This window comes from Mus caroli, chromosome 16 (genome assembly GCF_900094665.2).
Source record: "Mus caroli chromosome 16, CAROLI_EIJ_v1.1, whole genome shotgun sequence".
Classification (NCBI taxonomy): Eukaryota; Metazoa; Chordata; class Mammalia; order Rodentia; family Muridae; genus Mus; species Mus caroli.
This window is the reverse complement of record NC_034585.1, coordinates 35,162,943-35,178,775: the sequence shown is the minus strand read 5'-3', so window position 1 is coordinate 35,178,775 and position 15,833 is coordinate 35,162,943. Positions and strand designations below refer to the sequence as shown.

At 42.4% G+C, this 15,833-nt stretch overlaps 1 protein-coding gene across 2 annotated transcripts in view; it reads right to left on the bottom strand.

Moving 5' to 3' along the window:
• Positions 1-15,463, bottom strand: part of Gsk3b (glycogen synthase kinase 3 beta) — a 152,504-nt gene extending 137,041 nt beyond the window's left edge. The window contains exon 1 of one of the 2 annotated variants that reach the window (XM_021184609.2): positions 13,924-15,463. In XM_021184609.2, the coding sequence (XP_021040268.1) occupies positions 13,924-14,011 (88 nt within the window). In that variant the 5' untranslated portion in view covers positions 14,012-15,463. The remainder of the gene's footprint in view (positions 1-13,923) is intronic. The other variant, XM_029470640.1, reaches the window with a different exon arrangement.
• Between the last annotated feature and the right edge of the window lie 370 nt (positions 15,464-15,833).

Below are 15,833 nucleotides of genomic sequence, written 5' to 3'. Positions count from 1 at the left end.
AAAGTGACCCCTAATGCCTAGTTCTTTAGTAACCCCTTGATTCAAAAGAAGTTTATTTCCTATTCACAAAGAAAACAAGTCTTACCCATGTTCCAGGACTGTACATCAGAGAGTACCTCACAATGCACACAAATACTCACAGAAATACACTGTGCTGATTAATCAAAACTACCTTGCATACTCAAATATAAACAGTCACAGTTTACACATATTTAGAAACCACATTATTTAGCAACAAATATTAATGATATTCTTCACTCTTTCTGGGGAACTCAGAAGTGATAGACTAATACAAGTTTATCAAAAAAAAAAAATCCTAAAGACCCATAGTTTTCATGACTCCCTCAAAAGACTATAGCTATATATCAACGACAAAAGAATTATTCACATTTAGGTACTTGTCTACTTATTCTCTATTCTTTTAGAGAATCAACTTCTTGGTGAAAGGAAACTTGTCAGGATTCCCTGTTCTAAATCTCTCTTCTATCCTTACCCACTCCAATACTGCACGTGCTCGATGTTCCAAAGGTTCCATGCTTACTCTGTACAGCCTAGCAGCTGTATTCTAGTTGCTGGATTATTCCATTCATTTAGCCATCATCCCAAGAGTTCAAAGACAATAAACACGAAGCTCACAGTATAACTGAAGTCGCTGCCTAACATTCCTTCTTTCTCTTTCTCCTTTAAATAACAAGAACTGAAGAGATGGCTCAGTATTTAAGAGCCTTTGCTGCTCTTTCCATAAGACCTGAGTTCAGTTCCCAAGTATCCCAGTGCGACACACTATCACACTGTGGCACAGCACATGCCTTCAACTCGGTATGGATATACAATACAGAAAGCTGTTCTGTACATTGCAGGAAACCTGGGTAAATGGGATGCTTGTATGTCACGCTGTAGCTTACCATCTCCTAGAAACAAACAGGACAGGTTGATTAGAATGTATGGTAGCATGTATGAAAGGCACTAGGATTGTCAAAGAAATCACACACAAGTGAATTACTCGACCCTGGGTAAGAAATGGACGACTAAACGGCTAAGGAGAAGGGTATTGTGTCTAAATGCTGAGACAGGTCTTTGTGAGATCAAGGGAGAGAACATATAACGAAGATCATCTAGACCAGTATAGTTTCACTGTGATCAGGGCAATCAGATACATCTAACAAGCAAAGCAATAAATATCAACATATTGCCAGGAGAGGGAGATGGTGCACTTGGAAGGCAGAGGCAGGAAGATCTTTGTGAGTTCAAGGCCAGCCTGGTCTACAGAGTGAGTTCCAGGACAGCCAGGGCTATACAGAGAAACCCTGTCTGAAAAAATAAAATAAAATAACAAAACAAAACAAAAGAAGCACATATTGGCAGTCCTGCTAATAGAGAAAGACAATATTACCCTAATAGTAAACACCCTTTGAAGAACATAAAATTCCCTTAACCTTTGCCAATATAAAATTTAAAAAGTGGAAAACCCAACTAAAAAGAGACATGAATAACTGCAGTGTCCATAACCCATATACATTTTTCTTATTAGTTGAAAATAACTAAAATACATGATTAGCAAATTGAATTAATTCTTGAACAAAATTTTAACCTATACTACTCATTACAATAACCACTGTGGCTACTCAAAAATCAGTAATTAAGTGTGAAAAACTAGACAATGAAGATTTAATATGAATAGTATGAAACAATAATAATTTTCATAATTATATGTTGAAATATTTTTATTTAATCTGTCATTTTTACTTTATGTGGCCAGAACCCTGTAGGGCCTCCACGTCTTACACTTGGAGTCTATGTGTCTCTAAGTGACTCTCATCTTGCACCTTTGTTCATTGGCAGTCATCACTGAATTAGCTCAACTGCAGCCTGTAAGTCATTCTAAAAAAGAAAACCATTTTTCTACATATAGAAAAATATCCATTCTCTAAGTTCTGATCCTCTGGAGAACTCTGCCTAGTACAGATACTGGAAACAAAAGTGGTTCTAGAGCAACAGAAGTATAAGAATGAATCTTTTAAGTATCTAAAATAGCCTTCCCAATTGGCCAACACCAACAGTTAACTGAAGCCTTTGGAGAAAGCCCATGGCGTGAACTATTTTACAATCATGAGGAAACAAACGCATTTGGGTACCCAGATTCACCACTTATGAAAGGCAGTGGCTTTGACGACTCTGCATGTAAAATGTCCGACGACTGGTGGAAATGTTAGGAAAACGATGATGCTGGTAGGCTGTTCCTAGCACGTCTAGATAAAGTGACAGGAAAATAACAAGCAAGTTGTAGCATCTCAGCAACTTCTATGAACTCAAGTGATAAAAACTGATGGGCTCCAGATGCATATGAAGTCTAGAGTTTTCTACATGCGCCCTGGAAGAGACTCTTCTCTCCTGCACCCACAGAGCCCAAGTTGTGGAAAATCAAACTGAATGAGGTCAGCTGAATTACAGCAAAAATTTCTTTGAACCAAACCAAAGTTTGTTTGAATGGCTGGCTTAAGTATTTGTCAAAATAAGACCTACTGAAAAGGAGTCTGAGATGCCTGACACTCCATTGCTTACTGTCAATTAAGGGATTTTTAAGGCTCAGCTCAGAGGGTGTCAGTGGTTAATAAGGGCATTAATTGGCAAAGAATGGAATCCTAGAACTTGGGTTGGGGATGTGTGGGAAGACCCTACTGAAGCCAAGAACTTTTAAACCTCAGATTCTCAAGGGTTTATCTCACCTGAGGAAGTGTACTCGCAATGGCACTGCCTGAAATACTGTCTTTTTCACATCTAAGTAAATTAATCCTTCATTGTCTGCTAAACTAGTAGTGACTTTCTCTGAAGGTGATGCCAGGCAAGACCATAATACTGATGTCCCTCAGGGTCTCCCAATAGTTGTCTCTACACCTATAACCAAACTTAATAAAACAGGCTCCTAGAGCAGAGATAGGAAGTGTAGTCTGTGAGGAAAGGTACTACACTACTAAATACTTTAATGAGTTTTCTAATTCATACAGTCAGAAGTCTGGGGAATCTGTGTGGGAATGGATTTTTAGTGGGACAATGAGGAAAAGAACATAAAGCTGAATCATGCGAGTTTATTGATAGGGGCTCTGAGTGGAGAGTCTAGGTTTAATACAGAAGCTTACACAACTTAAAAAGGTGACTGAAATTTGCTTGAATTGGCTTGAGTATCTGTCAGAGAGCCTACTAAAAAGGAGCTGAGGTGCCTGGTATCACTTTGTTTAGCTGATGAAGGGATTGTTAAGGCTCAGAAAAACTGCAATGCTCAGTGAGTATGCTGTGTAAAACCTAGTCCTCCACAACAGGAAGGTCCACGAGACAGGCCTCTCACTAATCCTATGTACTGGTTTTGTGTGTCAACTTGTCACAGGCTGGAGTTATCACAGAGAAAGGAGCCTCCCTTGAGGAAATGCCTCCATGAGATCCAGCTGTGGGGCATTTTCTCAATTAGTGATCAAGGGTGGCAGGGCCCCTTGTAGGTGGTGCCATCCCTGGGCTGGTAGTCCTGGGTTCTATAAGAAAGCTGAGCAAGCCAGGGGAAGCAAGCCAGTAAGGAACATCCCTCCATGGCCTCTGCATCAGCTCCTGCTTCCTGACCTGCTTGAGTTCCAGTCCTGAATTCCTTGGTGATGAACAGCAGTATGGAAGTGTAAGCCGAATAAACCCTTTCCTCCCCAACCTGCTTCTTGGTCATGATGTTTGTGCAGGAACAGAAACCCTGACTAAGACATCCTCTAAGATGCAATGGTGAAAGAGCACCAGGGCACCATTTGAAGAGCTTTGCTGTTGTCCTTTTCCCTGTGCCAGACCTTAGGGCTGGAGATGCTCCTGCTCAGTTGGACAAATTAAATGCAATGGGTTAACTGGGCTCCAAAGAAGCAGGGGCCAGTGGCAGAACTGAATCGCCAAAGGCAAAGTGATCACAGCTATAGCAATAAGTAAAATAGACAAAGCAATGTCAAATGGCCTGACCTGTAAACGTCAGCACAGGCAAAATGAGTTTTATGGTGGAATGACTCATTTGGACCTTTAGTACTGGCTAATCCATCCTGGTGTTTCTAGGCATGAAACAGATAAGATGCCTACTGGATTCCTGTTTTATCAGTTTACTCAGAAAATTTCTCAAACAAATTAAAGAAAGGCTACATTGTTTCTCAGCTATGGGAGTCTTGGCCCATGAACCCATTTTCAGACTTGAGCCAGTCTGTAGACCCAGAACTCCTTGAATGAAGACGAGATGGCCAGGTTCTCCTGAGGAAAGACCTTGATAAAATACTGTGGTAGCTTTAAAAAAAAAAATGGCCCCCTCGTGGCTCATGTATTTGAATGCTTAGTCATCAGGTAGGGGCACTGTTTGAGAAGCATTAGGAGGTGTGGCCTCACTGGAGTAGGTGTGTCCTTCTCAGTGGAAGTGGGTCTGATAGTGGGGCTTGAGGTTTTAAAAACCCAAGCCAGGCCAGGCCCATTCACTCTCTTCTTCCTCCTGTCTGTGGATCCAGATGTAGAACTCTTAGCTACTTTCTTCTCTACCTTTGAGTCTACCTGCATGCTCTCAGCCTGTCAGACACTGGAGAAGCAAAGGCATAAAGATCCCAAGTTCCAGCACACCCTGGATTTCAGAGTGTGACCCTGTCACAAAAAGCCAGGACAGACATAGTGGTGCATCCATGATGATAACAGACTAAACTGAAACTATAAGCTAGTTCCAATTAAGTGCTCTCTGTTCTATGAGCTGTTGTGGTCATGATGTCTCTTCACAACAAAAGAACACTGATTAAAATAAATATCTTAAAGTTTTACTGTTAGCCTTTCTCTACTCCTTCCCCAAAGGGACATATGCCTCTTTATAAGAGTAACTGTTTATTTGGGGGGTTGGGGGAGGGGAGAACTAATCAGACCTTCCAGGATCTACTGGATACTGGTTCTGAATTGGGACTGATTCCAGGAGACCCCAAGAAACACTGCAGACCTTCAGTTAAAGCAGGGGCTTATGGATGTCAGGTGATTAATATTTTTGGCTTATTAGGTCCACTGCATCTCTGAACTCATCCTATAGTTACTTCCCTAGTCCCAGAATGTATAGTTGGTATACATACACTTAGAAGTTGGCAGAATTCTCAGTCATCAACAGATCATAAAATCTTAATAAGAAATGTCCAAAAACCTGTATCTCATGCAGAGGAGGTGAAGATATTTGCCAAAAAAAAAAAAAAAAAAAATGTCCCTTTCCTATTTCCCTTTGGAACAAATACAGAAAAATCCCTGACAGAAGTATAGTGGCACATACCCAACCCCTATTCAGGAAACTGACACAGGAGAATAGCAAATTTAAGGCTAGCCTGTGCTACACAGTGAGATTCTGCCTCAAAAATAAATAAAGGAATTAAATAAATAAATACATATCAACTAAGAATATTTCCAGATATATTTACAAATCATAGCTTTGAGCACTATTGGTTGATGTCACAAGATAATATTAGATAATAACTCTGCAGTGATACACAAACACGTGACCCAAGGAACAGGAAAATGAAGTCAGCTGCTCAAAAGGTCCTGGAGACCCACCAGCTCAGGTACCAGCAGTCAAATTAGGGCTCTATAAAAAAGGATGCTGTGGGAGAAGGAGTTACAGCAAGTAGAGCCTGAGAAACTGATACATCTGTGGAGAAAGGCCAAGCCTGTATCACTACAGACAGTACAAGAAAAAGAAATAGTAACAATAAAGATATTTAAGAACAAAATATCGGAAAGAAACTTGGCTGTGAATTCAGAAAAGGCTTCATTGTTCTTTAAAATGATCAACAAGTTACCATATGATCCAGCAGTTCCATTTCTAGGTACATACACAGAAGACTTAAAATACATCCACATCAAAACTTGAGCATGAATGTCCAAAGCAGTTATTAGTCGTGTGGCCAAAAACCAGAAATCCTAAATGCTAATGGACTGATGCACATGACCCTTCCATTTAATGAATTACCCAGCAATATAAAGGAAGGAGGCCTTTTTTATCGTACATGCGTTAGCATGGAAGACTGTAAGATGTGTCAAGGAAAAGAAGCTAGTCATAAAGGAAAGGCAGTGACAGATGTGGTAACACAGCACATCTGCAATTTCAGCCTGTCAGACACTGGGGAAGCAAAGGCATGAAGATCCCAAGTTCCAGCACACCCTAGATTTCAGAGTGTGACCCTGTCACAAAAAGCCAGGACAGACATAGTGGTGCATGTCTGTAATCCCACTCAAGAGGACAGAGACAGGTAGACGTCGAGTTTGAGGCCAACCTAGTCTACACGAAGGTTCCAAGACAGCAAGGAATAGACAGTGAGACCCTGGTTCAAAAACTAAAACAAAGAAGTAAGAGAGGGGGAGAAAAGACCATACTATAGATCCATGTATATAAAATCTAGACTAGAGATACACAGAGTAATGATTACCTATAGCTAGCAATAGATGATAAAAAGAGACTAGTAATGGACCCAAGGATTCTTTGTGTGTGTGGAGGAGGGTGTTGAGAAAAATACCCTAAAATTAAGTCATGCTGATGGCCACACAACTCTATGAAAATACTAATAACAACTAAATATTCAGTGGATAAACATTATGATATATGAGTTATATTCCAATACAGCTCTTCTCAAAAGGAAGTGTGGGCATTTTCACAACTTGTTTCAGCTCTGGCTACTGTTCAATGTCTAGACAGTGGGAATGATTTAATAGTTTGACTAAAAATAATAGTTTAGTTATATTATAGCAAAAGGTAGATGGACACGACAGTGATCTCTACTATGAGAAGGCAGAAACAATATCCAATGTCAATTTGAATTTACTTCTCCTCGTCCTGGAGAATGAACCATGGTCTCACACATGGTAGACAAACACCCCACTGCTGAGTGTTATCCCCAGCGCTCTTTATGTACTGACAGAATGTCAGCTGCCCAAGCAGCCCTTGGACTTGCTATCCTGCCTTCAGTCTCTGAGCAGCTGGGATCACAGGGCTTGCTCTCATGCTATTTTAAAGATCAACTAAAATTATACTAATCAATAAGGGACAAAGACTACTAGCAAGAACAGCAGTCCCAGTTAAGGCTGCACCTGACAAGTAGGTCTTGGAAGGCAGATGACCAGATAAATGTATTTGACTCAACTCTGTCTCTTCAAAATGCCAAGAAGGAAACAGGGATGTCACTGAAAGACATTACCTGATTTTATAGAAGAGGGGAAGCAGAGAATGTCACATGCAAAGAGACACTTGGCCTTTGTGAAGATCAGACAAATTTCTCAGACATTCAAACCAAAGATACCCACAGTTAGGATACCCTCCTTTTCAATTCTCCTGGCATAGACCAGGATTTCATACAATTATACTCTCTCTACACAGCTAGTTTCATAACATTTTAAAAGACAGAACAAAAAAGTAAAATAAAATAAAATAAAATAAAATAAAATCACTTAAATGAGGGCCAGCAAAATGGATCTGCAGGTAAAAGTTGAAAAAGCAGACTAGAAAGTGTTAAAAAATAACTCTTTAAAAAAGCTTTGAGATTCCTACAAACCAGGACACAAAGCTACGGATCTGTCAGCCTGATGCCAGGTCTAACAGCAACATATCCAATTTGTCAGTTTATTAATTGCCCACCGTTTTTAATCTGATTTTTTGGCTTAGTTTGTCAATCACTAACCAATTCTAGAAGGGTCAGATTCCAAAGAATCTGATATTATATTTATATTGTAAATATAGAGCAAAAGCAGATTTATTCACAGACTGCCAATACTCTCCCAAAGAAATCAGTGCTGACAACATTAAATAATTACAAAAGAAAGCCACCTATTATTTTCCCTTTTGTTCTGGCATAAATCCTATTACTTCTTTTCAAGAAACTATAAGTATACACTGTATTTACTAATAGGCATACCTGAAGCTAATTTCAAAACCACTATGGGAAAACTCACAGAGTCATTGCTAAAGTATCCTTTAAAGGGCTTGGTCATCCTTTAAGAGTTGTTGGACACAGTAGCCAGCTTGAATTCCCAGCTCCTCATCCTGGGATTGAACTGAAGCCATCACTGAGTGCCTGAGTCACCTGCTGAACCATGCCAACTGCCCTGGTCTGTAAACTTAACTGTAAGGTCATTTCAAGAAAATGTTCCTCCATCAACTGTCACTTGCTCTGCTATGCACAGGAGCTTTTACCCACACATTTTTGCACATCACATTCAAAAGTTTCAAAGGCAAGTTTTGTGATAATCAAAAAACATTTATATAACCAAAGTTAGATACCAAGATTGCAACATCCACACCGAGATTCTTGTACCATGAAACTCTTTTTCTTCTTCAAATTACACATGGTTTTCCTTTTTTATCACCAGTAGAACATCCCTGAAAGATCAGATAGAAGATGAGGCTAACTGTTCCAACAACTTCATTTCTGAGTGACTATGTTCACTGTGCAGCAGTGCCTGGGTAATCAGGTTGGTCCTGTCCTGGGAGGCCTTAATGCTGCCCCGCCCATGCACTCTGCTCCCCACTCACACTGGAGGACACTGTCTCCTCACATCCTGCCTGTCCTCATCCCTGCCCCTCAAGCCCCTAAGCCTTCTTTTAAAATCCTAAAAAACAAAGACAGCTTCAGTTGCTGCTAAAAGCCCTAGCCACCAAACCTGATGATCTGAGTTCAAGCCTTAGCACCCATAAACTGGAAGGAGAGAGCTAATTCCTCCAACCTCCACACGCACATACACAGACACTAAATTAACAAATGTAAACATTTTAATGGAAAGTATAAGAACAGAAACAGAAAAGAAGGAACTGTGGCACTCGGGTCAGCATATTCCTTAGCCTTCTCTATGCACAAAGCTCACACAAAGTTTTCTGGGCCTGGAGCCATGGCTCTGTGGTGAAGAGCACTGACTGCCTTCCAGAAGTCCTCAGTTCAAATCCAACACCTACTTGGTGGCTCACAACCCTCTGTAATGGGATCCGATTCCCTCTTCTGGTGTGTCTGAAAACAGAACACTCATATATATTGAATAAACATTTTAAAAAATAGTTTCCCCATAACATAGTATACTGCTAGTACTTAATAACTTGGGCTTTCCCAGATTTGTCGGCCCCAAACAAAACCTCACATCTGCAATTCAAGTCCAGTCTAAGAGACTGATGAAACCGGATGCAAGTCTCATCTGAAGGGGTGGAAATAGAAGACACCTCATTTTCTAAATGCAGTTCCCAGACAGCCATAGTAAACTGCTCAATCTCTAGGTCCCTGTAAAGTTTTGAAATAGTGCTTATCACTTGATAATTAGCATCCTCAAGGTGTATGCAACAAAAGTCTGTGCAAAGCTTGCTTAAATATCTTAAGCCTTTAACAACTGTGAGTCAGTTTAGCTGATAGGAGTGAAAAGCATGGCCCTGGTTTTCAATCGCACACACATGAACAACTTTTTTTTCTCTCCATTAAATAGGAAAATCAAGAAATTAGCTAGTGAGATGGGTTTGGTAGGGCACACTTTAGTCCCAGCCCTTGGGAGGCAGAGGAAGACAGATTTCTGTCTCTCCAAGCTAGTTCCTGGACAGCTAGAGCTACACAGGGAAACCCTGTCTTTAAAAAAAAAAAAAAAAGGAAAGGAAGATAAAGAGATAAAGGAAGATAGAAATTAGCTAGTTCCTAATAAACTATTTCTTACATACCACAAGTAAATGAACCTTCCTTGGAAACTAGGGCGCCTCCAAACTGCTAACTAGTCTTTAATTATAAGACAGTGTAATTTGATACCGCAGAATACTATGCAACTATAAATTGGTCTATTTTCGGTAATGATTTTTTTTGTTGTTGCTGTTTTGACATTAGGGTCTCTCTATGCAGTCCTGGCTGGTCTGGAACTCACTTGCTATGTAGACCAGGCCTTGAACTCAGTGACCAGCCTGCCTCCTCAGTGCTGGGATTAAAGGCCTGTGCCATTCCACACAGCTGCTAATAAAAATTTTAATCAAAAAAAAATTTATATGATGAAACAACTCAAGTTATAGTATTTTCCTCTTTCCATACCTTGTATACACGCATTGTACCTGGGCAACTAGCCAAGTTGTCTTCCAAGAGTTCACCCTTCTTTTTTTTTTGAAACAGTTTCTCTGTATAGCCATGGCTGTCCTGGAACTCACCACAAACTTACAGAGATCCAAGTGCTTCTGCCTCCAGAATCCTGATCAAAGCCATGTGCCACCACTGCCCAGCCTCACCATATGCATTTGACAAAATGTTAGCCAAAATTACCATATAGTTTCTCAATTGAGTAAAAGGTGTTATTCATTTAATCGTCATAAATCTGGATGTGAAAAAAAAACTGATTTCATTACAGCAAGGAAAAAGAATTTGAGGGGCTGGAGAGATGGCTCAGAGGTTAAGAGCACTGGCTGCTCTTCCAGAGGACAGAGTTCAATTCTTAGCACCCACATGACAGTTTACAGCTGTCTGTAACTCCAGTTTCCAGCACCTTCACACAGACATACATATAGGTAACACACTAGTACACATAAAATAAAAATAAAGTAAAAAGCACTCAAAATATACTGATTTTATCTTGGGATAAATGCCTCAACCAGAAAAATGTTACAATCAATTTTTAATTAAATATTAAAAGTATCATTATTAGCCTGGCAGTGGTGGTGCACGCCTTTAATCCCAGCACTCCGGGAGGCAGAGGCAGGCGGATTTCTGAGTTCCAAGGCCAGCCTGGTCTACAGAATGAGTTCCAGGACAGCCAGGGCTATACAGAGAAACCCTGTCTCGGGGAAAAATAAAAGTGTTATTTTACAGGCAAATTTTACCTAAGAATAATTACTTGTAAAAAAAAAAAAAAAAAAAATACATTTAAGAATGACCCAAAGACTATATAAAATGCCAAGTAGTGGTGGAAGACACCTTTAATCCCAGCATTTGGGAGACAGAAGCAAGCCAGTCTCTGTTAGTTCAAGGCCAGGCAAGTTTACATAGCAAGTGAGAACCAGAACAGCCAGGGCTACACAGAGAGAAACACTGTCTCAAAACAAAACAATAAACAAATTTAAGTATAACAGCTAGTTATTGCCCTCAAATACAACCTGACACTTCTAGGTGAGGACTAGAAATTAACAGAGTAGAAAGTTAAGTTTCTGCCAGTAACTAACAGCTGTTTGCTCAATCTCAAGGATACTTACTGTATGTCGTTTTTAAAACCTGAACTCATCCATCCACCGGCTCATCTCAGCATTTTCTCAATTTCCCATTACAATGAACAATGTAACTCAGCGGTCAAGTCTTCCAGACCAATAACCTCAGACTTTATTTTTAACTCCTGACTCCACAAATATTCTCCTCGCTCCAATCCAAAGCCCTGCCAGTTTTCCCCTCCTAAGTCTTCAAATCTCTTCCTTTCATCCCATGTTCACATTTACATTGTGATCTATAACATAGTCTACTACAGTCAAAAGGCTTCTGTCTCCCCACTCAGCTATAAATCCCCTCAGAATGTCTTGTTCAGCAATCCACAGTGCAGATAGCTCTTAGATCCCCACCCAAATTTTTACAGGCCTCCTCTGCTCTTCATTAACTAACTTTCCTCTCAGTCTGCACTCCCATGCCCTTGTTCTATTTAGGCCCCTGGAACTGAGGTATACCAACTTGCCCTCCGCCTCCCATACAGAACAGACTGTGGCTAGGCTTGCCTCCTTCCACCCAGTGCACAGCATGCTTCTCCATTGGCTCGTGGGCTTAGCTAGCACCTGTTTTAAGAAGCACCTCTGTAGAAATCTTCCTGCTCCTTTCTCACCACCCCTTCCTTTTTCCTTTGTCCCTCTGAACAAATGGTTCACTTGGCGTTTTATAGTTATCAGGCTATTGTCTTCACCTTTTTCTGAATGTCTGCCTTTATATCAGAGGTTCTGGGAACAGGGACTATATATAATGTCATATGTGCCTTTTAGAACACCAGCACCGAACAAATGCCTCTTTCATCTACGTGCCCTTAAGGTCAAGGTTATTTTTTAAAAAATAGTAATAATTAACATTAAACTCTAATCTTTTTTAATGTTTAAAATTAAAACACTTTAAACTGCATTCCTCTCAGAGCTCCTCCATCCTAAAGAACCTCTATCAAGAATAAGTTGTTTTCAAAGAAAATCCTGGAAACAATATGAAAAGTCCCCAATTTTGGTATTTATTCTAGCATTTACAGATCTCTAAAATAAACCTAATAAATAAATGGTCTAAAATGGACTGAGCAGTTTTTTGGTTTTTTTGTTTTTTTGTTTTTTGTTTTTTAACTAGCCAAAGCATACAACACACAAATATTTAAGTACCATGAAAGGTTCTTCGGTAGTTACCATGAAGTCTACTTCATCATAACTGATAATTACCCTAGCATTTTTTTAAATTCCATTCAAATGACTCCGTAAAGTGCTTAGAAAGCATGACCCTTCCCTGAAAGATGCGAAATCAGCTTCCCTCTTAACATGCCCTGCGTTCTAAATTAGCTAGTCACTGAAGGAAAAGAAAAAAGTGAACTTGCAAAAATCTCTCCCACTCAGCCATCGCTTTGGACTTCTCTGTTTCACACAAGTTCCAAAAGCCTACAGAACTGAAATCCTGCCTGCAACTAAAAGGAAACAGGTCCAATTGCTTAGTCAATTGCACAGAACAGCATATGCATTTTGACTTTTTAAAAATCTTAGTTCTTCAGTTACATCAGCTCCTCTCAGCAACAAAACAGTTTTATCTGTGACCTCCCTCTTCTTTCTCATCGACTAAGGAAAACAACATGGATATTTTGGCCAGAATCTGCAACTATGTTCTAATAAGCTGTCATGAAATACCACATAAACATCTCCACAAATAGATACATTTGAACACTGGATACTCAGTATAGCAAACACTTCAAGAATACAAGACTCTTTTTTCAGCACAGATTCCCCGGGAAAGACTGACAGATACTAACACATTTTAAATTATCCTAAAAGGGTATCCACTTGTACTCTTAAAAAAAAAATAAATAAATAACAAGTAATGAATGCAATGCCACCTCAAAATTAAACTTAAATGACAAGTCAGTGACAACACTTAACTCAGTATGTGGCAAAATGACAATACAACCTCAATCAAAAGTTAAATCTCCTCCCAAGTTACCTTTTGATTAAACAAATTATATGGTGGCAGATTGGAAATGTCAAAACAGGAAGGTTAAGAGATAACACATTAAACCACTTGAAAACAATGCACTTCGAGATGCAACTGCTGCGGGATATTTATCAGCTTCCACCAGCCCCTAGACGAGTGAGGGCTGGATGCTAGCTTGCCTCCAACGGCGATGTGGGTTACCAAGCAAGTTCATCCCCAGATTCAAAAATACTTTGTGTAGTCACACGGGCAAATAGGAAATACTAGGAGGCTGGGGCATTTAATATCTCTATTTTGAATACAGAACCCTGATAACCTGAGCTAACTAAAATAAACTCCCTCATTCCAGAAGACGAGGACTCGGCAAATGTACATCATGGTTTATTAATCAAGCGTTGTCCTCCTCTTCTTTATTCACAGGGATGGGCAAGCGAACGCTTCTTCCATCGCTTAACCCGGAGGCACTGGAGCACTTGAAAAGACTACCAGCAGCACGGAGAACGTAAGAAAAGAAGTTTCAAATCCAATCAGCCCAATAAAACTAATATTCTCTCAATTCAAGGTTAATGAGGCTGGGGGAGGGGGTCCGGGAATGGGAGGAGGAAAAGGAGCTGCCTCATCTTGACTCAAGGCTGGTTTTGCCCTTTTCCACGACCACTGACTGTTCTATCAGGTCTGTTAGTGGAAGATCCTGGTATTTCGAGGTTTCTTATCTAAATGGTGAGGTGGAGGAAGGGTGTAAAATAAAATCGATACTCACTGCTAACTTTCATGCTCCCAAAAGCTGAAGGCTGCTGCACTGGCTTGCAGCTCTCCGCAAAGGAGGTGGTTCTCGGTCGCCCCGACATGATGGCTCTTCTTGAATCACCTTTTCCTTCCTTAATCCTTTTCTTCCTTTTGTTTTATGTTAGGGTGCTAGGTTAATGATAAATGCAGCATTAAGTTCTCCCGCAAGAAAGAGAAAGAAAGACTTCGTTCTCTTGGCTTTTCACTCCTTTTGTATAGCTATTTAAGAAGAAAAAAAAAAAAAGGAGCTATGTATTTCTTCAAGACAGATCGGTACGGATATTTAACACATAGATGATTTAGAGCTGGGAGAAAAAATACAATTCTTTCACCTCCCTTTCCTGGAAGAGGAGAAAAAGGGTGGAGTGGAATCCTTAAAAATATATATATATCACGTGAACGAGGGCAAATACTTGATTGAAAATAAGTACTCTGAGTATTATATTTTCCTCGGGGATTTTTTTCCGAGTCAATGAAGAAGGGAAGCGGCGGAAGGATCACGAGCCTCACGCTTGAAGAGAAGGGGGATGGGAAGGAGGGAGGAGATGGCTCGGAGATGCGACGGCAAACGCTGCGGCTCCGGCAGCAGCGGGATCCGGCGGTCTGACGGCGGCGGCGGCCGGGTGAACCGGAGGGCAGCGCAGTCGCGAGTCAGCGGCGGGCGGTGGCGGCGGCTCCTCTCCTCATTGCGCCAGGAGCAGCTGCAGGCGGTGGCTGGATCCAGCGGCCATGGCGGCAGCGGCGGCGGAGGCAGCTCCCTTCAGACCCCAGGCAGCGGCTCCCTGACTGCTCCCCATACGCCGGGGACATGGGAACCAGGCAACCGCTTCCGTCCCTCGGGGTCCCCTCCCCCGTCCGTGGCCCCGGCACGGCCGGCCTCCGCCCCTCGCCTTTGCTCAGCGGCTGCTCGGGAAGTGTCCGCGCTGTGCCCGGAGCCCGAAGCCCTGTCAGCGGCTGCAAGGCCGGCTCCTCCTTGCTGCCTTCCTTCCTTTGTCACTCGGCCCAGGCGGCGGCGACGGCGGCGACACAAGCCCGCATTCGGCCGGGTCGGGGGCTGCTCTGTGCGAGGCGCGCCGTCTGCGCAGCCGCCTAGCCCTTCCCCACTCCCCCTCCCCCTTCCTACTCTTCCTCCGCCTCCTTCCTCCCCCACCCAGCCCTTACACCGCCCAGCGCCCCGCCGCCCGCGTTACAGGCGTCTGGGAATCGCTCGCCGAGCCCGCGCCCGCCAGCTTCGGCTGTGGAGCCGAAACCCAAGCCGGAACCAATCAGAGACGTCGCTTGCTTGCAGCTCCTGCCGGAAAAAGCCGAGCGGCCTGGATAACCAATGAGGAGACGCCGCTGGGAGACCACGCCCCGGAACGAGGAATGCCGAAGGTAGCCGAACAGAAGGGAAGAGGGTTCGCCTTGTTCAGTGGCTGGCTAGAGAGAAGAGTCGACAATAGCGACAGTGGCCAATCAGAGCTGTTGGCCCTCAGGGAAAAGCCTCAAGAGTTAAGGACGGCGAAACTCCCGAGTCGCGGGAGGAACTGCACGGCTGGGCGCCGCGCCCGTTTCCTCATTGGCTGGGCAACTCCGCTGGGCGTGTACCTTTCTCGGTGATTGGTGAAGGGAAGGGGGCTTCCGAGGACATCTGGCCAGTCAGAGCCTCCCCTCCCTCTTTGAGGCGGGGAGAAGAAGAAAGCGGAGGGAGGGCACCTATAAAGTGCCATCTCATTGGTCTGCAGCGTCGAGCTGGAGCGCGGGGGGAGGGGAGCCTCGAAAGGGAGAAGGAGGGTGCAGGAGCCCGTGGCGGTAGCCAATGGGCGCTCACTGCTGTGCAATCGCAAGACCTAGCTGCAGTGGGATTGGCCTCGGGTGGTCCCTAAGCGGGCGGACGGGATGAGT